The following is a 25,935-nucleotide window of genomic DNA, read 5'->3' on the forward strand; positions in this document are numbered from 1 at the left end:
TTTTTCGGCAACCATAAAAATTAAAACTATCGCTGCTGCTTTCCATATTTGATTGCGATTGCGATAAAAAAACATGCAAATTTTTGACAACTAATTTCATATGAACTGTCAGCCGTTATCTCGGTTGCTATGAATTCTATGATTCTTTTCCGGCCTAGTCCGGGAAGTACGTACTTTCCGGACTAGGCCGGGAAATGCTACTTTCTCAGAGAAAAAGCGTCCAGGAAGTGAGCACTTCCCGGACGGTTGCCGAAAAAAAATATATCAAGAGATAATACGCCTGAGTTGTAGAGGTTGAAATTATTTTCGACCACAAATTTTTTCCAATAGGCGTATGTCAAAACGATATTTTTAATACAAATATGAAATGATTGTAACAAAATGAAAACAATTATAAACTTTTCACAAATTAAAAACTACGTTTATTAGGGGGCTGTAATTAAGCGGGGGGGAGGCTCAAAAAAAAGTTTATATGAAAGACCCACCCTATTTTTTGACAAGAAATCGCTCCCTGAATTTTTTCGCAACTATTCATATACACCCTCTATAATATTGTGTATTATTTCAAAACTTTAAAGAAAATAATATATTATATGACTCAAATTATGAACGAAAAAATACTATAAGAAAATATAATAGATGAAAATAAAATCTTCGAAAGCGGAGGACGCTGTTTAATATATTGCCACAGACGCAATAATACCTTGATACGGGTCTGACGGTTCTGAAATAGAAATATATTTCAAGCTAGGTTGACATGGCTAGTGCATCACGGCTTCTCGGAAAACGACAGTCGAGCGAATATTCACGAAAAGAACGATTTATCCTAGTTGACATGGGTAGTGAAGCACAATGAAGGACAGAGTCGGCTCTAGGGGTGAAACGGTGGAGCGACCGTTTCAGGCGCCTCTATTTGAGTGGCGACAATTTGGCTGGCTGTCTTTTCATATTTCATCCTTGATTCAAAAAACATAAGATTGTTTCGCTTCGCTGCATTTGTCAACATCCCGCTTTTACTAAGCCTCCTGTATAATAAATAACTCATAGCAGCCCAACTAATATACACAGAATTACCCATTACTCTCATTGAAAGAAGGCTAACTTATGTATTTCACAAGGACGAAAAACAACACTACCTTCGCTTTCGAATTATTCGAAGCCGGTGTTAACACATCCGACAATGGAAAAAACTAGTTACGTTCCCCCCCCAAATGACCCAGGCACCTATTAAATTTTGCCGTCCCTCCTAGAGTTTGACATACTTAGGCTCAAATAATTACAAGATCAGCAAAAATTTTACCTTCAATACATTTTGGGAAGATCCATATCTATGAACGGCAAAAAAAATGACGTCCCAAAATGGCAAAAGTGTCTGGGGTCCACATTTTCAGTATTTTGAGTATCTAAAAGTTCCCCCCCCAAAAGTGGGGCCTGGATCCGCGCCTGGTATAGGTACTACTACCTACCTAATTGGTGGTGGTAATAAAATTCCAGCTACCGATCAGTTGATATCCAAAATGAAATCCTTAATATTAGTAAAATAGTAGTATCATTAGTGTGGCGAAGTACTGAAAAGGGAAATTATGGATAAAGTGAAAGAGGAAGAGCATATAGCATATGAGCAAATGATACTGACTTCAGGAAAAGAACAAGAAGAATCTATTGGAATTATATTCCAATTATATTTTGACGCAAAGTGTTACAAGAAGTACAAATACAAGAAGATTTTGTTGGTTTTGTCGAATCAAAAGGTCTGGACGTGGAGCATATCGCAAAGGCAATTCATCAGTTTGTGTCCAAAGAACTCAATCCAGAAATGTGCGTTTGCCTTGGATTCGACGGCTGTTCGACGATATCTGGGAAAGAAGGTGGAGTACAAGCAATCCTCCGTCAAAAATACACCAAAGCTTTGTTTTTCATTGTGCGTCACATAAACAGAACCTGGTGATTAACGATCTCAATGCTTTATCTGATATCCAGAACAAACAAAAATTTTTAAAATGATCAAAAGTCACCGTGACGATGCAGAAAAAGAAGCTGAGGAAATAATGAAAGATGCCTTCACAAACGCCGAAAACCTTGGACTAGAAAAATAATTAGAGGCACTGCCCGGACTGTCGAAAGATAAATTCACACGAGCAACCAACCAGCCTCTCGCCCATCTAAGTACTGGAGAAGGTCTATAATTATTCCTTACGTGGATTCCATCATCAGAAGATTTCCTGAAGAAAACACGCCAGAGTATACATTAAGCAGACTACACCCTGCTCAAATGCAAGACAATTGATTCCATTTCCAATGCTTGTGACACTTTTTCCAAGTTTTTTAATTTAAACATCAGAAATGAACTCGAATTGTGGCAAATGATATGGAAGGACAAACCTGAACTCAATTTTAAGGAGCTGACCGTAATTCATTCAATTAAAGAAACACGGGACCTTTTTCCTGAGACGGAAAAGGCTTTGTAAATTTTTATTATTCAGCACCGTGCGAAGAATTAAGATTTGGCTGAGGAGTTCAATGGTTGAGACTGTTGAGAGTCGACTTAACGGTTTGGCGATTAAGAACAATCATGGTACAGCACTATGTGAAAACTTCACAACAGGGTGGTTAAATAATTTTCAAAGAATCCGAGAAGGTTGTGTTTAGGTTAGGTTGTAGTTTTATGATTTTGATATATTCAAAATTTGTATTTCATTACATTATCAGCTGATAAAACGTGATATCGAGAGAGAAGGAGAGAGAGAGAAAATGATTTTGTTTTGTTTGGCTCCCCCCTTACCCAATGGCTGGCGACGCGCTTGGATGCTTTTTCAACAGTTCCACTGAAAAATTCTTTCTTTCAGGCGCCAAAATTACACGCGCCGGCCCTGGTGAAGGTTAGTTATGTGTGGACACAGGGCTGGCGTTAGGGGTCAAACAGTTAAGCGACTGTTGCAGACGCCTCTTTTCGATGGGCGGCAATTTAGCCCAGTTTGTGGCCGCCCTTTTATATTTCTGAAAAAATGTAGTCTTGATTCTTGAAAACAACATGAGGTTGTTCCGCTTTGATGCGTTTGTCAACATTCCCTGCAATAAAAATCTCGAAACCGTCTTTACTAAGCCGCCTGTTCAATAAATAACACATGGCAACCCAACCAATATAAGCAGCATTGCCTATATTACCCTAATTGAATGAGGGATAGAATGCATTTCACTAAGACGTAAAACAACACTTCGAATTACCTGGAAGTTGTTCACACATTCAACATATGGAAAATTCTGAATTCGAAACTAGTTACTGATAAATAAATGCTAAATGTTTTCAGCGGAACATTTTTAATCCCATTTAGTTTTTTTACATGCCTACCGCCCTTTGTATCTTGTGGTGTGATAGAGGTAATCTTTTATCGATCGTGAATGTGAGAATCAGATATATTATTATTTACGCATTGTTCATCGGTGTCGAAGAAATCCAAGAATTCATAGTAGGTAAAAATGTCCGAAAAATAAGAAACCCAGTGGAAACGACTTTAGAAAGAAACGATTAGAGAAACCAAAAATGGCGAATTATCATCGAGGCAGGTGATGTTTTTTGTTTTCGTTTATTGATACCTACTTTTTCTGCAGGGGCTCCCAAAAATTCTTTGCTTCAGGCGCCAAAATTGCTCGCGCCGGCCCTGTGTGGACATCGACTCGTCTCAACGGAAGAGTTGTGAAACTATTCACGAAACGGATCGTTATTATTACGGCGGTAAGAACGTAACATGTAAAATGGGAACATGTTAGATTTTTAACGTGTTCGTGGTCGTGGAGCGACCATAGTGGAAGAAGACAAAGGTTATTTTCGATTTTGTTTGTACTGAATTGTGCTGTAATAGGTTTGTGATGCATTGTACCAATGATTTTTTTTATACATACGACTTTGAAAATATTTCCCAAATCATGTGTATTGGGTTTCAACGGATGGAATAAATTTTAAGGATATGTACTGGATTAACACAAAATTCAATTAAAAGCTAGGCCAGCACCTATGTCATAAATTTTTTGGGTTTCACAGGAAGTCTAGAAAATAAAAAAAAACTCATCCCAACACTTCTGTATTTCGATTATTTTATAGAAATATGTATGATTATACAGGGTGTTTCCTAAACATGCGGCAAAAATTCAGGGGGTTGTTCCTTGGACTATTCTAAGAATATTTTGTCCTTTGATGATTTTTGAAAAACCTATTTGTTTCGAAGATATAGGGGAAACAAAATTTCAGATAATAACATTTTATTATGAAAAATTACATGAAAATTCAACTCAACCTACAAAAACTGTTGAAAATGACCACCTCTAGCCAGCATACAAGCATCCATATAGCGATTCATAATAGTCAAAGATAAAATGTTAATTGCTAATACATCACAAAACGAATTCAAATGAAAACCGTGTTTAATCTGTATTCCTTTACCATCTGCACTTATCAATTTTTAGTCAAAAAACTGGCCGTTTTTAGTAATTGGAATGTTGTTAAACAAATTTAAAAATAAATTGTACCTACTTAGTAAACACAGTGCGGTACGCATTTTTATTTAAACTATTATTAATTTTAAAAATATGAAAAATGTTGTTCGCCCTGTATCTTCGAAACAAAGAGGTTTTTCGAAAATCATCCAAGGACAAAACATGCTTAAAATAGTCCAAGGAACAACCCCCTGAATTTTTGCCGCATGTTTAGGAAACACCCTGTATAACTCATGTTTTGACATCCTGAGCAAATTTTTAAAATCTTCAGGAAACGTGTAACACAGCAGAACCCATTATCTATAAAAAGACTAAAGAGAAGCTCCGGACAAACAAAAAATTATTAATAGTTCGAAATCTCGAAACAGCACCCAGTACATCGGGATTTTGAAAATCTGTTTTAATATTCGGAAACACCACTAAAAACTAAACTGAGACGTGTACAGTGCATCCCATTTTGGGTGAGACAGCCAGGTTTCTCGCTTGTTATTTAAAATAGAGCCTCGCGGTTTTTACGTTCCTGTCCTACTTTTTCGTGAAATTCAAGTTGGTCTAATCAGATTTTGCATAACTGTTTCCGTTCAAGAGATACAGAGCGATTTTGGAAATTGATACTTTTCGGACCCCTCCTTTATCTCCGAAGTTATTAGAAATAATGCTGAGGTAAAAACTACGTCTGAATCAGAATTCTCCGTAGAATCCAGTGGCGTACTCAATTTTTTTTCGGGGTATGGTTTTGAAGATTCAATACAAACCTAAATTTTTTTTAATGGAACACCTTGTATATCATTACTTCGTTGAATTCGTTATTTTTTTCCCTTCAAAATGATGTATGACACTATGTAGGAAGGATGTTCAGAAATGTTAAAAAAACACTAAAACATCAAATAATGATGATTTTTTGTGAATGGGCCATGAATTTCCTAAGTTTCAATAAGAGGATTATTACTTTTGATTTTTTAAAGTAGTAGGTCATTGATGATACAAACATCCTTGTTGTTATTATATTATGGTTACTATGCATTTGGGAGCATTGTTTTATCAAGTAGGTATTGGAGAGAAAAAAACCAATCTGATCTAGCTGTCATCGCTATGAATTATTGTTATTATTATTGATTCTTTTTTATATAGGAAATCCATTGCCCATTAACAAAAAATCATCATTATTTGATGTTTTAGTGTTTTTTTAACATTTCTGAAGATCCTTCCTACATAGTATCATACATCATTTTGAAGGGAAAAAATAAAGAATTCAACGAAGTAATGATGTACAGGGTGTTCCATTAAAAAAAATATAGGTTTGTGTTGAATCTTCAAAACCATACCCCGAAAAAAAATTGAATACGCCACTGGATTCTACGCAGAATTCTGATTCAGATTTATTTTTTACCTCAGCATTATTTCTAATAACTTCGGAGATAAAGGAGGGGTCCGAAAAGTATCAATTTCCATAATCGCCCCGTATCTCTTGAACGGAAACAGTTATGCAAAATCTGATTAGACCAACTTGAGTTTCAGGAAAAAGTAGGACAGGAACGTGAAAACCGCAAGGCTCTATCTTAAATAACAAGCGAGGAGCCTGGCTGTCTCACCCAAAATGGGATGCACTGTACTTCAAATTCTCGCGCAGACAGTTTTACTGCACAAATTTTCAACGTAAAAGTGAAGTTTTTTTTTGCAGACGAAGAACCAACATACAATTGGCAAATACGTTCGTGAAAAACGAATATACGTCATATAATTCTATTCGCGTGTATAACAGAGTGAATTCAACGGTCGCCTTCCACCACCCATGTCAACCTAGCTATATTCGGAGCGGCTTCTATCGATATATCATTCTCAGCGAAGAGGTCAAGAAGAGAGGACTTGTTTTCAAAATGAGTATTGTAGTTCGTTTTGGTGATACTGAGAATTTACAATTCCTAGAATATTATAGGAATGAGAAGGTGTTATGGGACCCCTCACATGAGGATTATAAAAAAAAAGATAGACGGGCTGCAGCAGCACAACGAATTGCAAAAAAGCTAAATGTGTCGAATTTCACTGCTTCCCATGTCATTATGAAATTTAAAAATTTACGAAGTTCCTACTCTCAGGAATTGAAAAAAATTGCGACCAGTAAAAAAAGTGGTGTTAGTTCAGACGATGTATACAAGCCAAAGGTGGTTTGGTTTAAAATGATGAATAGTTTTCTCAGACCTCATGTGAGAACGCGTGAAACACAGTCTAATTTGGTAAGTTGAAATTATATTACTACTGTTCATTCGCTTATAACTAAATGACCTGATACCATCTATAGGCAACACATCAATGTGTAAAAAATACACATGTTATGAATTCATTCGTTCGTCTCGCGCTAAAGTGACAATTTAGTATTTACATTTTTGCTTACACTTTTCATCGTCAAATAATTGAAATATTTCATATTCATCTGAGAAAATATTCTTGCAATTTCATCTAAGACTATCAGTGTTTTATATCATCATTAAATAGACCAAGTATAAAGTCATTGTGAGTAAATTCTGGTTCGGAGATCTTCTGAATTGGATCGGAAGTAATACTCTTATCCTTCCAACCCTCCATTCCTGATAGGATTTACTTCTGAAGCATCACCTTCAACATCGAAGAGCACAACAGGAAATATTAAAGTAGAAACTTTCAAACAACTGTTGCTTGGTCTGTTTAATTCTTATTGTAAATCATCATCATTTTCATCTCTTGATATATATAGTGGTGAAAATTCAATCACGGATTTTCAACTACTCTATCATTTGCCATTGACATGGAAGAGCCCCTTCTTGAGAGGGAACACCACCACGTAGTCGCTCAGTTCAAAACTGAACAATAATGAATGATTATTCTTACAAATCACCGACTTTTATAGGGTTTTCTCATAATTTCCTTAAACAGTAGATGATATGGGGGGCAAGTAACAGCTATTCTAATTCCCAAGGATATATTAACATGTCCATCATTCAATACTGCAATGATCTTGTGAGTCTGCGCATGCTCGTCCTGACGCCTAAAACTCGGTTTCCGTCAAGTTTGTTGTTATTTTTCGTGTTGTACATCGTATATGTTTTGTACCTCAATATTAGTTCTATAGAACAGACTGAACGTAAATATTATTCAGTTATAACTCTAACAGGTAAGAAAGTGTTTGTTTCTATATTTTAACTTGGGTTGTCGAGTCACTATGTTTTATTTAAAAACAGAAAGGAACACAATGAACTAACTTGAAATGTATTCTTTCAGGATGGTGAAAAATTATAAAAGAACGACGGAGAGGGGACTGGAGAATATGAAGAAGAATATGAAGAATGATGTGAATATTGTTATCGAAGAGAAATGGGGTATAAACTAGTGTCAAGAACATATTCTGTATCCCAAACGACCCTGGAAAGAAAAGTCAAAAATATTCGTATAGACCTAGAAAGTCCTGCTGCTCCTGCAATTTCGATGAAAGTTCCTTCAGGTCCAAAAAAGAAAACATTCCCTGATGATGAGGAGAAAGAACTCTGCAATTATGTATTGGACATGGAAAGCCGTCTTTATGGTCTCACAACGAAAGATTTGAGATCATTGGCATATACACTAGCTTCGAGGAATGGAAAAAAACATATTTTCAATTCTGAGAAGAAAGAAGCTGGTAAAGATTGGGTGCAGGGATTTGTAAGAAGGCATCCAGAGTTGTCCATAAACAATTCAGCTGCATGAGCCGCAGGTTAAAGAAACAAGCTGTCAAACAGTTTTACAATTTCCTCGGCAACATTTACGATGAGCACAAACTTTCTCCAGACAGAATTTATAATTGTGATGAACAGGAATTTCAGTAGTTCCCAAGACTAAATAATAAATAATTGCAAAAAAGGCAGAAAATAAGTGGGATCTATAACTTCTTCTGGGAGAGGTACTACTATAACTGAAAAAATATGTTTCAGTGCTAGTGGTCAATACATGCCTCCAATGATGGTATTCCCAAAGAAGAGAATGAATCCACAGTTGATGCTCCTGGAGCTTGGGGTGTTCGTAGTGGCTCTGGATGGGTGACAGCTGAATTATTGCTTGTCTGGTTCAAGAAGGTTATTGACTTTAGTGGGGCAACGGCTTATCGTCCTATGCTGTTGTTGTTAGATGGCCACATGACCCACACACGAAACCTTGAAGTCTTAAATGAAGCTCATTCCAATGGGGTTGTTATTTTATGTTTTCCCCCTCATACAATCATACAACTCATCGACTTCAGGTTGCCGACATCACATATATGAGACCCTTGATCACATGAATACTATAACCAACAAATCACAGCCTGGCTTCGCAGCAATCCAGTGATGGTGGTAACTGTCCGACAAGTAGCTGAGATTTTTAGTAAAGTTTTCATTCAGGCTTCTAACGGGTGTTTTTTTAGAGGTATATAACTTTAAGTTGACATTACTGTTCAAGATGACGACCGATTTAAGTCAAGTGGTTTATTCTCAGTTTGGTTTGGCAATTCATCATGAATAGACCCACGCCTGAACAACGCTTGCAAATAGTGCAATTTCATTTCGAAAATAATGGTTCTGTGCGGAATACGTATCGCGCACTACGTCCATTACCGATGAAGCGCACAAAACTGCCGCATTTGGAGTGAAGCTAATCCTCAAGTGTATGTCGAAACTTCTTTACATCCAGAAAAACTGACTGTTTGGTGCGCTTTATGGGCTGGTGGAATCATTGGTCCGTACTTCTTCAGAAACGATGATGGCCAGAACGTTACAGTCAATGGTGATCGGTATAGAGCCATGATTACTAACTTTCTCATCCCTGAATTGAACAAACATGATGTCCAGGAGCTGTGGTTCCAACAAGACGGCGCAACATGTCACACAGCTCGTGCCACAATCGATTTATTGAAAGACACGTTTGGTGACCGCCTAATTTCACGTTTTGGACCTATGAATTGGCGTCCGAGATCTTGTGATTTAACACCGCTAGACTACTTTCTGTGAGGCTATGTAATGTCATTGGTCTATGCGGATAAGCCACAAATCCTTGACCATTTGGAAGACAACATTCGTAATGTTATTGCCGATATACGGTCACAAATGTTGGAAAAAGTCATCGAAAATTGGACGTCCAGATTGGACTACATCCGAGCCAGCCGTGGCGGTCATATGCCAGAAATCATATTTAAAATGTAATGCCACAAAATTATCTTGCGGATAATTTAAATTCATGTCAATCGAATAATCCATCGTTGTTTTATTGCAATTTAAAGTTCTATAGCTCTAAAAAAACACCCTTTACAATGTCAACGGCTGTAAATGGCTCCAGAAATTGTGGTATTTGGTCACACGATCCAACAGTTTTTTCAGAAATTGACTTTGCTCTACACTGACTACAGATATACCACAAAAAAAGAGAGATTATCATTCACTGAATGATTACCCGAAACCCATGGTGAAATAATTCAAAATAGACCACTCACACCAAAAGAAACTTCAGTTGTCCCCAAAAATGTAACGACACCTATAATGACATCTTTTGAGATAAAAGCAGAGCCAAGGCCTGGATGCTCTACTTGGATGAGCAGCATTGAAATAGACCAAACACTTATTACTCCACAAACAGTTTTTTCTGTTGCTTATCCCCAGAACGTGATGCATTATCCTACAACAGCCAAAACTTCACGCTTGACAAGGAAACGAGAAAAATCGGCAGTTATAACGTCTTGTCTTTACAAAAAGGAATTGGAGGAAACAATAGAAAAAATAAACTTACGGAAGCTAATAAAAAAAAAATGGGAAAGGAGTTGAGAGAACAGAAAAAATAAGAAAATTGAAGAGACTATAAAAAAAACAAAAAAATCACATTCTAGATCTGGAAGTGAAGACGAAGAAAATAATTTGCCTTGTTTTTACTGCTATGAAAAATACTTGGATTCTAATGAACGATGGGTCGCTTGTTATTTCTGATGGGCACACTGTAGCTGTGCTGGAATAAATGACGAGGTAGACGGGGCAGTATTTGCATGCGAGTTTTGCATTCAAAAATAAAATATATCTCCCATACCATACCCCATCTTGCCCCCTAGGATACCCCGTCGTACCCTACTGAGAGGGCAAGATGTAGTTCCGGACATTTTTGACAGAATTTGTAATATTTTCTTTTTCTACAAATATGGAGTTTTTTGAGTTGATTATAACCAAAGATATATAATGTGATAGTAATTGTGAATAAATATATATTGAAAATGTTTGAAATTGACAGTTTTATGGTACTTCAAACGTTAAGGTCCCCATCTTGCCCATCCTTTCCCTAATCTACAAGGAAGAAAGTGAATAATTTTAATTTGCGAAAGAAAAAAAAAAGAAAAGTTGGTAACTTTTCGTTTTTCGCAAAGAAGTTGATGATATGGTGAATGTGACTAGCACCGATATATTTTAAAATGACAAAAAAACATTTGAAAAGCGGTTAAACATTATTTCGTGAAAACAGTAATCGTCTGTCGTATAGTGCTGCCCTTACTGCATAAATTCGCAAATATTTATCAAATTCTTCAATACTACCTACAATTTGATAATTCAAGCAACGTTGCTGCGTTCCGTTGATTTCACTTACTTTCTTAAGCTAGGTTGACATGGGTTGTGCATGGCGTTTCATGATTTCTCGCCTTTTTCACGGGCGACGAAATGACGTATATTCGTATCTCCAGAACCTATTTGGCAAATTTATGTTGTTTCTTCGTCGGCACAAAGGGATGCCGACCAGCCCTGATGACTGCACATGTCTTTCTGCGTCAATCTAGATATTTATGACTATGATGCGGCTCCATTGTCGGTATTCCTGCCTGTTGCTTATGACCGAATTAAATCTCATTCCGAATTTCTAAACATGTGATTTTTGTTGATCAATCGCAAAACGTTTGTGGGTCTATTTTCATAGGACTTTTTTCATCCAAGGAATCTCGCTTTTTCGTTTTCTCTTGCCGTTAATATTTTCACAAAAGTTTTTGTCTGAGAATATTTTTCAATATTTCTGAACAAATCAGATACGGACTTTTTCTATTTTCGGAAATATTGGATCACCCCTGTACGTGCACTTTTCTAGAATTCGTAACCAGAAATAATTAATTCATAGAGAAAATTCATAAACCATTATTGGCACCGTCATACAGGGTGATCAATAAACATTGCCTTATGTATCATTGTTCGATAAACTTATCAGTAGAATTAAATTCAAATTTTGCAGTTCGCATTTCACTAGGGATTGAATCAACAATTCCTGTAATGTTGATGCATGGGCTAAGAATAATCCAAGTTCGGTAATTCAAAAAATTCGCAAGTTTCTCAATTAAGGTTTGCAGTGTTTATAACAATCGTTTGATTGGCCCTCATATTTTTGAAAAATAGGTTGACAGGAGAAATTTATAAGAATTGTTTGAAGCATACTTCAGTTACATCTCGCAAATGGAATGGAATTGTTAGAAATGAATATGGTTTTTACTGACATGATGAATCTTTTCCGAACATGAAATTCCATCAAAGTCCGGTATACTAAGTGAGAAAAAAACGAATCGGAAGAAATAGTAAAGAAAAAAAGTGTTTCTTTTGACCTCGGGAATCTTCGGTTCAAATATATGTACCTGCAAAGACTCACTCTGTATAGTTGGGCTACTATATACATATTTCTGCTGACTGATGTCTGTCAGATTTTCAAACAATTTACTGATAACTGATTTCCATCCTTTGAAGAAAAAGTAGAGTTATTTCTGAAAATCTGACCAGAACAAGACAACTGCACAAATGTAGCAAAAGTATCTGAAGCAATTTTCGCCGAAGAAAAACGAAAGTGCAGGACTAGCATTCTTCAATTTTTTTTTACGGAAATGTCAGGGGCACAACTTCCCATAAGTGCAGAACAATTTTTACACATATTTTCATAAGAAAAATCGAAATATAGATGTGTTGGGATGAGATTTTTCCAATTTTCGAGTAGTGCATGGCGTTCCATGATTTCACGCCTTTTTCACGGGCGACGAAATGACCTATATTCGTATCTACAGAACCAATTTGGCAAATTTATGTTGTTTCTTCGTCGGCACAAAGGGATGCCCGACCAGCCCTGATGACTGCACATGTCTTTCTGCGTCAATCTAGATATTTATGACTATGATGCGGCTCCTTTTTGATGGGAATTAACTTTGTCGGTATTCCTGCCTATTGTTTGTGATTTAAATCTCATTCCATAATTCGAATTTCTAAATATGTGATTTTTGTTGATCATTCAGATCAGATCAGATTTAAATCTCATTCCATAATTCGAATTTCTAAATATGTGATTTTTGTTCATCATTCAGATCACCACAACAATGCCCTAGGCTTTTTAATCAAGGCTTGTTCAGTTATTTGGAAAATTCTCCATGCTCAGATCACATAATAGTGGGCGACATGAATATCAACATCTTATCTAACGAAGACCACGTGGAAGATTACAAAAACACTATGAACACATTTGGATTTATGTCATTTATTAATAAAATTACTAGACCTGCAAGCCAAAGTTGTATTGATCACATTTATGTTAAAGGTTTGAATCAGAATAAGACTTCACATAATATCAATGGCTTCATTTTTGACTATTTGATTACTGACCATCTCCCAATAATGCTATCTTGTGATAAAATAGAGGAATTTAAGGAAATGAAAATCAAAAGTAAAAAAAAAACTTATATTCATTATTCACAACTGAAACATGACTTACAAAATGAAACCTGGCAAAAAATGTATAATCAAAAGGACGCAAATTCAATAACTGAAGAATTCATGAACACCCTGATAAATTATATTAAAAAACACACAAGAAGTGTGAACCAAAAACATGAAAATATCAAAAGAAAATCTTGGTTATCTCCATCTTTGTTAAAATTGATTAACAAGAAAAATAATATATACATGGAACTCAAAAGAAACCCAGAAAATCCCCAAAAGAAGAAACAATATTCTGAACTGAAAAATCAAATAAAAAAACTCACACAACATGAAAAAAAACAAGAATTAGAAAAGTTCATGGCAAGAAACCAATCAGAAACAAAGGCCATCTGGGATTATGTGAAAAATGTATGTAGAGAGGATGCACATGTAACAAGAATAGATCACATTAGAACGGAACATGGTTCGATCGACAATCAATCGAGTATTGCTGAAGCATTTAACGAATACTTTAGCACATTAGGACAACAATATGCGGATAATATACCAGATATTGAAGGTTATAGAGAGATTGACACTTGGCAAAACACAACCTTTTTTCTGAAGCCTACAGACTCACAGGAAATAGAAAATACTATTGAAAAACTCAAAATAGGAAAGTCACCCGGAATTGATGGTTTGCGAGCAGAAACGTTGAAACTGATAAAAGTAGAAATCTCCAAACCTCTGACTTATGTGGTCAATTATTGCTTCCAGAATGGTACTTTTCCGGATATTCTAAAAGTGGGCATAATCAAACCACTCTACAAAACTGGTGACAAAGCTGAAATGTACAACTACAGACCTATATCATTGTTGTCTACTATTTCAAAAATTGTTGAAAAGGTTCTGAAGAATAGAATGGTCAGCTTTTTAGAGAAAAATAATGTTTTGGAGGACGCTCAGTATGGATTTAGGAGTGGGAGGTCGACGGAGGATGCAATAAGGGAGCTAACTGGTCGAATATATGAATCTTTGGATAAACGGATTCCTAGCTTATGCATCTTTGTTGACCTTGCAAAGGCCTTCGACACCGTATGCCATGGGAGACTTCTCGGGAAATTGTGGAGATACGGATTTCGCGGTACAAGTTATAAGTTACTTGAATCTTACCTGGACAAGAGACAACAAATTGTGGATATAAACGGAAATCAAAGTTCCCCAAAAATTGTTAATTACGGCGTTCCACAGGGCACAGTGATTGGCCCGCTGCTGTTCCTGATCTACATCAACAGCTTGTTGAAGTCCGGAGGCACGGGTGGAATACTCAGTTTTGCTGACGATACTGTGATTCATTACACGGCTCCCACGTGGCATGAGTTGAAAAATAAAGTAGAAGAGGATTTTGATGTTTTGGGAAAATGGTATCAAGCAAATAAACTCACACTAAATTTAAAGAAAACCAAATACATGGCTTTTTCCTCTTATGATTCAGATCTGCCATCAATGGGAGATCTTGAGATTAATGAAATTGTAAGGATACCAGAAACAACATCAATAAAATATCTTGGAATAATGATTGATGCTAATCTGAAATGGGATAAACATATAATAAATACAGTAAGAAAACTGAGAGGACTTCTATATAAGTTCAAACTTATGAAAAAATATTTGAATGACACTAAACATCTAATGATGTTATTCAATGCATTAGTACAATCCCAGATCAACTACGGAATTATAGGATGGGGAGGAGTCTATGACACGCACTTGAAACATCTGAATACTATACAGAAATGGATATTGAAGATAATTTATGGAAAAAGCCTGAAATTCCCAAGTGATCAATTATTCCAATTAGCAGGGATTCCCGATATTAGGCAGACATATGCACTCCAAATACTCCTGAACATCTTTAAAGGAAATATCAGATTGAATAAGACAGAGCATTTGTATTCTACAAGAAAAAAAGAATATAGCTACCAAACACCAAGAGCAAAAAAAAGGATAGGACAAAGATCTTGTTTTTACCTAGCCCCAAGGATATACCAAAAAATTCCTGAAAATCTGAAAAAAATAAAAAATTATATATATTACAGAAGAAAGGCTAAACAATGGTTGATGGAAAAAGGAAGAGATTGTATAAGCAGAATAATCAATCAGGAAGATTAAAAAATAAATAAAAAAAAATAATGAAATTAAGACTTACATTTTGCGACATTTGATGAACCCGAATATGGACACCTACCTACCGATTGGACCTTCACCCCTGAAATATGTTCACCTAGAATGGATCTTGGAAACCCACCCGATTGGACTTTTACCCGGAAGTGACATGAACTAGAACGCGAAGCAATATTGACTGGATGGAAAGAATTCACTTCTAATTTAAATATTAAAAATAATGTATATTTCTTCAAATACTTTAGAAAAACCTTTTATTTATAATTACGCACAGGTTAATATTTTACGAAATGGATACCTCTGTAATTTTTTTTTTTTTTTGATGTTTATATATATATTCACGAAACGTTTGTGGCTTTATGTTCATAGGACTTTTTTTATCCAAGGAATCTCTCTTCTTCGTTTTCTCGTGCCGTTAATATTTTCACAAAAATTTCTGACTGAGAATTGTTTTATAATAGTTGGGGTATATACAGGGTATCCCGGGAAGAATACGACAAACGGATATATAAATGAAGGTCATAATGGAGGACTCACATCAAGACTGCCGTTTGCTATATACAGGGTGATGTTAATCTTATAATTGAAATTTCACATGTCAAAATCGATCGAATATTTTCAAATTTTGAAGTGTAGTCACTTTACTATCGCCTTCCTTCAATATTTCTGAAATCGCGAACAAATCAAATACGAACTTTTTTCTACTTTCGGGAATATTGTATCACCCGGTACGTGCATTTATGATGTACAGAGTTCGAATTTTTCCGAAAGTCTCTCTTATTTTCTGAAAAATCGAGATTTAAAAAAAGGATGGTCCAGCATTTTCGTTTCTTGTTCTCACAAATGAATGAAAAAAAATTGTCTTATGCCGTAAATATTTCCAAGACAATTGTTCGAATCCTCCGAGATATTATGAAAAAAAAGTCATCTAGACACTTTTATTTTTTTCCAAAGGAAAAATGTACAAAAAATTATGCCACTCTTGAGAAAATTTGTGCCGCTGCGATTTTCAAGCTAATTCTTCCAAAAAATAAAGAAAAAAACAGAAAAAAGTTATCCCTGCATATTCCTTTTTTTGCGAAATTAATATAATTGTGCCAACTTATGCCGATCAGATTTTCAGATAAAATCAACAGAGATGCAGAAAAAAAGAAAAATCAGTTTATTGTAGGAACATCAGTATTACTGGCAACACTGTGTGTTTAAAAAAAAAATCGAAAATCCAAAAGTGCTGGGTCTACTTTACTCACATCAAAAAATTGTGCTTCACAGCTACACCCATGTAAAGGTAGGTATTCCGTAGAAATTTCCACAAAAAATTAATCAATAACAAAAACTTAGAAAAAGTCATCCCAGCTTTGGTCTTTTTGATCGAGAATTGTTTTATACAGGGTAGATCTTTGGTTTGTACACATATTTCAACCGAAGATTCCTAGCGTCAAAGGAAATATACTTTTTTCCTTTACCATTTTTTCCGATGTTGAAAATCCATAAAAAAATGTAATTTTCAATTATATCTCGCATATGAAATGGAATCGAAGGAAATAATTTTCGGAATATGGTTTTTACTGACTTGATGAAGCTTTTCCGAACATGAAATTCCAACCAATTCCTACAGAATGCCCGCTATACTAAGTGAGAAATAAAATCGATTCCGAAAAAATAGTAAAGGAAAAAAGTGTTCCTTTCGACCTCAGGAAACTTTGGTTGAAATATATGTACGAGCAAAGACTCACCCTGCTACATATACATTCTGCTGACTGATTTCCATCCTTTGAAGGAAAAGTAGAGAGTTATTTCTGAAAATCTGACCAGAACAAGGCAACTGCACAAATGTAGCAAAAGTATCTTAAGCAATTTTCGCCGAAGAAAAACGAAAGTGCAGGACTAACTTTCTTCAATTTTTTTACGGAAATATCAAGGGCACAACTTCCCAGAAGTGAAGCACAAATTTTACACATATTTTCAAAAGAAAAATCGAAAAACAGATATGCTGGGATGAGTTTTCTTTAATTTTCAAGACTTCCTGTGAAACTCAAAAAATTTATTGAATTGAAATTATAAATTGAATTTTGTGGTATTCAGTACAATTTATTTCATCCGTTCAATCCCAATAAGCATGTTTTGGGAAATATTTTCAAAGTACAAAGTATAACAAACCAAGTACAGCACAATTCAGTAAAAAAAATGGAAAATAACCCTTGTATTCTTCCACTATGGTCGCTCGACGACTAATAGAATTCGTTAAATATCAAACATTTTTGATATATCATTTTACGCCTTTCGTTACTATCCGTTTCGAGAATAGTTTCACAACTCTTCCCAGAGCCGTATCTAGGTACTATTGCGCCTGTGGCAATATCTTAGACAGCGCCCCCATTTTCGAGGATTTTTTTCATCGATTATATAGTTCTTATAGTATTTTTTTGTTCCTAATTTAAGTAATTTATTTTGTGATTATTTTATGCGTAGTACGCATATTCTAGGGAAGGCTAGCAATATTTTCAATGTTTCCAGCAAGAGCGTAGAAATGGGTGGTAATTATCCCCCCCCCCCTAATTTCTAGATTATAAAATTTCAGAAGACGAAAAACGGTATGCACTTGCTCGTTGTTTTCGGTTTTTTGTTTCATTCTCGTCACAAAATTTCAATACTGTAATTATCAAAGTACTGAACTGAATAATTCGCATCGAAAAATTGTCCTGGGCCGTGTTATACAATTTATTGTGATTCATTCAAATTGCAATTTATTTGTGCAGATATCAGTTTTGAATTGATTATATCTAAACGGTGTTCCTTATGTGTACAAATGAAAATGACAGATTTCTCGGATCATTTTGAGAAAAAAGTCCTATAACATGGATCTGCAAACGCTTTGGTTTTGAGATACCGGTGTTAAAGTTTTTTTTCTCATAGCACCTTCCTTTCACAAGATATTTAACTTGAGTTGGCATAGATCTTCCGATTCAAAGTTTTCATCTTGTGATATGCTTATTTTGTATGCAAATCTACAGGGTGATATTTTTTCTGGAAGGGTACCTGCTTCTTTCCACCAGAACTATTTTTTGGTGAAGCAATAGTTCTATAGAAAAATGTGAAAAGAAACTCTGGTCTAGTACAACACTTTTTGGATTGTTGTAGTTTTGTCTTATCTGCTCTCGATTTCGAGAAAAAATTCTAACAGCTCTCTGGTAATCCTCAGGAAAATCCAAAATATTATAAAAATCCAGTTAGTTAGCTGTGATGAATAAATTAATTATAACTTATGGTACTTATCAACAAATTCTGTAGCGAAGATTAATAAAGATTCGATAAACTTATAAATATAAGCATCACTAAAAAGTATGACTATACAAGAAGAAACACCCTGTACCACGAAAACGAAGCATTTGCAGGCTCATGTTTATGGGACTTTTTTTTCCTTAAAATTATCCAAGGAATATTTTCCGTCGTACATTCGTTTTAGGAAAACCCAGTATAAGGTGAGAACAATCGAATCGGTAATAAAAAAGAATTTTTGAGTAAATAAGTTCCAACTTCGTTATCAAACCTCTTTTTCTCACATTACAGATATGAGTAAACCATGTTTTATTTTCGAAAACCCCCCACCCCCAATAAAAAAATAAGGTCTCCGTCCTTGGTTTCCAGATTCCTCGGCATTGCTCGTTGCGAGGCGTTTACATGAAAACCGAGTTGTGATCTTTCGAATTATTATGTCTGGTGCTCCAATATTTTTTTCTCTTGATATTTTTGGGCGCCTCTGCAGACCTTGCGCCCGTGGCAAGTGCCACCTTTGCCACGCCCTAGATACGGCACTGACTCTTCCTTTGACACGAATCGATCTCCACACATAACTTACCTCGCTTGTGCTTCACTACCCATGTCAACTAGGATAAATCATTCATTTCGTGAATATTCGCTCGACTGTTCCGTTGACACGGCTCGTTTTCCAAGTATTCTTGAGCCACAGCTGTGATCCACTAGCCATGTCAACCTACCTAGCTTAAATCATTCGATGCGAAGAAGTCAGGAAGGAAGGACGTGTTTTCAAAATGAGTAGTGTAGTTCGTTTTGGTGATACTCAGACATTACAATTCCTAGAATATTATAGGAATGAAAAGGTGTTATGGGACCCCTCACATGAGGATTATAAAAAAAGAGATAAGCGGGCTGCAGCAGCACAACGAATTGCAAAAAAGCTAAATGTGCCTAATTTCACTGCTTCCCATGTCGCTTATAAATTTAATAATTTACGAGGTTCCTACTCTCAGGAATTAAAAAAAATTGCGTCCAGTAAAAGAAGTGGTGTTAGTTCAGACGATATATACACGCCAAAGGTGATCTGGTTCAAAATGATGAATGGTTTTTTAAGACCTCATGTGAGAACGCGTGAAACAATGTCTAATTTGGTAAGTTGAAATCATATTACTAGGTACTCTATCATTTGCCATTTTCATGGAAGAGCCCCTTCTTAACTGAAATATGAACACAACTGACAATTGGTCACGCTCTTGGGATGAGGGATGGTACCCCGTAAATCTAGCAGAACCACTTTCTCATATATTTTTTTTAGGCCATAATTTTAAGCCTACCTAAGGCTTATTTATAACCCTATTGAAAAATTCTTCGCTCCCAGATTCATTCATTATGTGAACTGACTGGTATTTTTTACCCTTTTGTTTCTGGTTCTCCTCAGAAGAAGTCTTTCAATTATTAGTTTATTATCCTTTTTATTATTTTTCTGCTTTTCAAGATGTTGGATTTTCCTAATTCATGAATCCTATGCTTCGATATTTTTAACGGGGTGTGTATTCTAACTCTTTCGAAGGTATGTCTGTATAAGGTGAAGGGGTTTGTTGATAGTCTTGGTGTCCAAGAAAGTTCGGTTGTCGATGAGGGTCCAGCAATACCTAAATTTCTTCTCTAGGAAATCTGGAATAAAGATAAATATTACCGTGGTAATTTCACCACGGTAATATTTATCTTTATTCCAGATTTCACGTTATTCCTGATATTTTTTGAGTATAATACAATAAACTTCAATAACAATACTACGTGATTTGTTGGTTAACCTCAATACATTCGAACAAAGTGATGTTATATTTCCTCATATTATGAATATATCAATTAATTTAGCATGTAAAATATGTACCTGGGAGATGTTGTACTCGGTTATACCAGCTTCCATTTGTTTTTGATTCTCAATACAGCCACAAGATGGTCAACTAACCATTTTCAATTATGTGTTATTGTGTTTGTTTACAACTTTGACAGTATTGGAAAGAAATTCCTATGTCCTCTATTGCATGGTGTTACGTTATTTCAAAATAAATTTTGTATTTCGTCAAAACTGCGTTCACGTGTTCTCGGCAAACGGTTTGCTGGAAACTGTCTAGTGCCTGCTATATTCACACCGGTTAGGACCCCTGTTAAGCTAGCAGAACCACTTTCGAATTTTCGATTTTTTTAGGCCATAATTTTAGGCTCATTTTAGGCTAATTCATTACCCTATTCAAAATTTTCTTGCTCCTGATTTGTTGGAGTAATCGCGGGTTCTGCTAGCTTAACGTTAAGCTAGCCTGCTAGCAGAACCACCAAGCTATCGATATCCTATGGAAAATCTGATTACACCATAATTGTAGGCTCTTTTTAGGCTCACGTTTGAACCCATTACTAAATTTCTGAATTTATGTTTTTAAAAAAAAACCCTGGGTTCTGCTAGCTTTACGGTTAAGCTAGCATAGTGCTGCGATACGTCCCGGTACGCCGGGACATGTCCCGGTTTGGACCATTAAGTCCCCGTGTCCCGGTTAGTGATTCAATTGTCCCGGTCAGTAATTTGACCGTTATGAGATTTATATTTCCTTATATAGAGTAGGTGAGACAAAATTCGTTTTCATGGAATCTCAATGGATTCCAGTGATCATAAATCTGAAATGCTGTTTCCGTTGCTCAAACATTATTTTTCAGAAACCGAAGGATTAAAAATAAAATTATTAAAATTGGACACATGGCCAAATAAATCATCTTACACTGAAAAAAATATTGTTCGTAATATCAATGAATGCCGTTCATCGACCCTACGTACGTTGATACAATGTACTTTTCATTATACCAACGAACAAATTCGTTTAAGTTGAAATTCATGTTACGTACAGTTTCGTTGTACCAATGAACAGGCGTTCGTTGACGGTTTTAGTGCCAACTCCGCCTTTGGATTAACAGTTCATCATGGGAATATACACAGGACATCAACTCAATGAAAGATATTCATCCCCCCAATGATCTTGATACGTTGTCCCAATGAATTTGTTCATCAACAAAGCCGACCGCCTACTAACAGATCACGTGACTCAAGTAAATGAAAGAATAACCGATCCGAATCGGAAACGTTTGTTGGTTCGATTAGAAATATTTATTTACTGCTTTATACAATCACTTTATTTTGTATTGAATCCTTAGAGGACCTTAATATTTCCATATAAAATATTTTCGCTGTCAGTGCGGTTAACACAAATAGGTTCTTACTTCGAAGTAAAATTAAGGCGAGTTATTTTTAATTAGAAGAGTTTTTTTCCGAAGACAAACTATCGGTTGTCCAGCGCACAGACTTCACAATACTGCTTCCACTTTCGCCGATATGATGTCAATTTCTGTGCAGTCAATTGGACTTAAAATTTTCAAATATTTTTCAATATTTTCTGTAAGGGTCAAATGATGAAAGGTTTTCGTGAGTATGCAGAAACAACTTACAGAAATGTACTTTCCAATTCTCGAATTCGATGGCTTTCACTACTTCTAGCTATTGAACGCTTGCTGAAGCTATGGGTGTCATTGAAAAAAATATTCTTAGCTGAAAAAAGGGCCTCAAAAGCTGTAACTGATTTTTTTTTTTGACTCTTTATCAGAACTTTATACTCTATTTCTACACAATCAAGCATTTCTGATTAATCTGATTGACAAACCGATTGAAAGGATTGAAAAATCATTAATTACTGTTATTAAAGTAAAAATTAATTGAGAGGATAGGTACTAAGAAAGAGTTGAATGGAAGATTACTAAATAAATATTTTGGGAACCAAAAAATACAAGTCTATAACAAACTAAAGAATGCTAGCACGATAAATACATTGCAATACGTTAAATTTGACAGATAAGTCAGAGATTTTTCACAACACCCGATATCTCACCAAAATGTGCCAATCTATTTTCGCAATTCTGGAACACAATGTTCATGTGAAACGGGTGTTTTCTTTTCTTTGAGATCTTGACACTGGTTTAAGAACGAAATGCATCAAGCGCAGTAAGCACAGTGGAGAGCATAATTATTTATAATTATGAAATGACATAAGTAGAATTTTATAAATTAGTGAGCCTAAATGTGAGAAAAAGATTACTTGAAAAGGCCAAAACTTCGAAATATATGAATGGGCTAAAAAAATGGCACCGAGGATCAAGCCTACAAAAAAAGGGTACCATACCTACTTGTTTATTATTGCGACTTTATGTTGTTTTTATTGCGAATTGATATAATTTTTGTTCTTTATAAATTAATTCAGTGGATATGTCCGAATAAATCTTATTTTATTGGGGAATGTGTTATCATTCAACTACCAAAAAAGTCAATAATCCTAGAAACCCTGGAATATTATTAAATGAATAACTCTCAGATGAGGTTTCAATATTTGTGTAGTATTTTAACCTCTTTCTGTGCTTCTTCTCCCGGTCGATGTTTCAACATTTATGGCAGCCCTAAGCTAGCAGAACCCAATCGTAAATAATTTGAATATCATGATAATTTTAGGCTCTATTCGAACTAATTAATTACCCTATTCCGGAATTTTTTGCTCCTCAGATTACCGAGAACTCATGAGTTCAACTACTTCATTAATCTCATTCCGGCAGTACGTGAAAAATGCAAATCTCATATGAAGAGGGAAAAAATTATTATGGCATAATTTTGGGCTCTATTCAAACTAATTAATTACCCTATTCCGGAATTTTTTGCTCCTCTGATTCCAGAGATGTCATGAGTACTTCTCCTGCATCATCCCATTCCGGCAGTAGGTACGTGAAAACTGCAAATCCTATATGAATGTGGAAAAAATTGTTCCCCTGACATTTCCGTAAAAAAAAATTGCAGAGAGTTAGTCGTACACTTTCGTTTTTCTTCGGACAAAATTGCTTCAGATACTTGTGCCTTGTGCAGTTGCCTTGTTCTGGTCAGGTTTTCAGAAATAACTCTCTGCTTTTCCTTCAAAGGATGGAAATCAGTAAATTGTTTGAAAATCTGACAGACATTAGTCAGCTGAAATATATAGCCCAACTATACAGGGTGAGTCTTTGCTTGTACATGTCCGATTCCCTTCCATTTGCGAGATGCCGAGATATAACTAAAAATTTCATTTTTTTTCATGGATTTCCAACAGCCCAAATCTTTTCAACCGAGCCGATTCGGAAAAAATGGTAAAAGAAAAAAAGTATTTCCTTCGACGTCAAGAATTGCGATCTGCAAAGTTCGAATTTAATTCTACTGATAAGTTTATCGCACAATGAAATAACATAAATACATAAGGCAATGTTTATTGATCACCCTGTATGAAAGTGCCAATAATTTTTGAATTTTCTCTATGAATTAAAAATATGTGGTTTCGAATTCGAGATAAAATTGCAAAGCACATACAGGGTGATCCAATATTTCAGAAAATATAAAAAGTCCGGATCTGATTTGTTCGCGATTTCAAAAATATTGAAGGAAGACGATAGTAGAGTGACCACACTTCAAAATTTGAAATTATTCGGTCGATTAGTTGAAGAGTTATTGAACTATGAAATTTCACTTATAAGGTTAACATCACCCAGTATACAGAAAACGGCGATCTTGATACGAGTCCTTCATGATGACCTTCATACCTTCATTTATGCATACATTTGTCGCATTCTTCCCGGGATACTCTGTATATAGCCTAACTATATAAAACAATTCTCAGACAAAAATTTTTGTGAAAATATTAACGGCAAGAGAAAACGAAAAAGCAAGATTCCTTGGATAGAAAAAGTCCTATGAAAATAGACCCACAAACGTTTTGCGATTGATCAACAAAAATCACATGTTTAGAAATTCGGAATGAGATTTAATTCGGTCATAAACAGCAGGCAGGAATACCGACAAAGTTAATTCCCATCAAAAAGGAGCCGCATCATAGTCATAAATATCTAGATTGTCGGTCGGCATCCCTTTGTGCCGGCGAAGAAACAACATAAATTTGCCAAATAGGTTCTGGAGATACGAATATACGTCATTCCGTTCCCGTGAAAAAGAAAGTGAAATCATCGAACGCAACCCATCATCCCATATCAACCTAGCCTACATCATTCGATGCGAAGAAGTCAGGAAGGTAGGACGTGTTTTCAAAATGAGTAGTGTAGTTCGTTTTGGTGATACTCAGACATTACAATTCTTAGAATATTATAGGAATGAGAAGGTGTTATGGGACCCCTCACATGAGGATTATACAAAAAGAGATAAGCGGGCTGCAGCAGCACAACGAATTGCAAAAAAGCTAAATGTGCCTAATTTCACTGGTTCCCATGTCTGTACTAAATTTAAAAATTTACGAAGTTCCTACACTCAGGAATTAAAAAAAATTGCGTCCAGTAAAAGAAGTGGTGTTAGTTTAGACGATATATACACGCCAAAGGTGGTCTGGTTCAAAATGATGAATGGTTTTTTAAGACCTCATGTGAGAACGCGTGAAACAATGTCTAATTTGGTAAGTTGAAATCATATTACTAGGTACTCTATCATTTGCCATTTCCATGGAAGAGCCCCTTCTTAAACTGAAATATGAACACAATTGACAATTGGTCACGCTCTTGGGATGAGGGATGGTACCCCGTAAATCTAGCAGAACCACTTTCTCATATATTTTTTTTAGGCCATAATTTTAATCTTATCTAAGGCTTATTTATAACCCTATTGAAAAATTCTTCGCTCCCAGATTTATTCATTATGTGAACTGACTGGTATTTTTTACCCTTTTGTTTCTGGTTCTCCTCAGAAGAAGCCTTTCAATTATTAGTTTATTATCCTTCTTATTATCTTTCTGCTTTTCAAGATGTTGGATTTTCCTAATTCATGAATCCTATGCTTCAATATTTTTAACGGGGTGTGTATTCTAACTCTGTCGAAGGTATGTCTGTATAAGGTGAATGGGTTTGTTTTTTAACTGATAGTTTTGGTGTCCAAGAAAGTTCGGTTGTTGATGAGGGTCCAGCAATACCTGAATTTCTTCTCTAGGAAATCTGGAATAAAGATAAATATCACCGTGGTAATTTCACCACGGTAATATTCATCTTTATTCCAGATTTCACGTTATTCCTGATATTTTTTGAGTATAATACAATAAACTTCAATAACACTTAAATAAAAGAACATAACGGAAAATAATTTCGAATTTTCTTATGTTACGCCAATGCATACTACGTGATTTGTTGGTTAACCTCAATACATTCGAACAAAATGATGTTATATTTCCTCATATTATGAATATACCAATTAATTGAGCATGTAAAATACGTACCTGTG

At 35.4% G+C, this 25,935-nt stretch overlaps 2 protein-coding genes across 4 annotated transcripts in view; one reads left to right on the plus strand and one right to left on the minus strand.

Annotated features, from left to right (window-relative positions):
* The window catches only part of LOC123674272 (phospholipase A2-like), a 53,190-nt gene that overhangs the window by 8,487 nt on the left and 18,768 nt on the right, over nucleotides 1-25,935 (minus strand). The window lies entirely within an intron of this gene.
* The window catches only part of LOC123674269, a 36,313-nt gene continuing 13,744 nt past the window's right edge, over nucleotides 3,367-25,935 (plus strand). Inside the window, exons 1-2 of one of the 2 annotated variants that reach the window (XM_045609249.1) lie at nucleotides 3,367-3,860; nucleotides 6,173-6,725. In XM_045609249.1, the coding sequence (XP_045465205.1) occupies nucleotides 6,369-6,725 (357 nt within the window). In that variant the 5' untranslated portion in view covers nucleotides 3,367-3,860; nucleotides 6,173-6,368. Of the gene's footprint in view, nucleotides 3,861-6,172; nucleotides 6,726-24,640; nucleotides 25,121-25,935 lie in introns of those variants that run through there. The other variant, XM_045609248.1, reaches the window with a different exon arrangement.

Source organism: Harmonia axyridis, chromosome 2 (assembly GCF_914767665.1).
Source record: "Harmonia axyridis chromosome 2, icHarAxyr1.1, whole genome shotgun sequence".
NCBI classification, from domain to species: domain Eukaryota; kingdom Metazoa; phylum Arthropoda; class Insecta; order Coleoptera; family Coccinellidae; genus Harmonia; species Harmonia axyridis.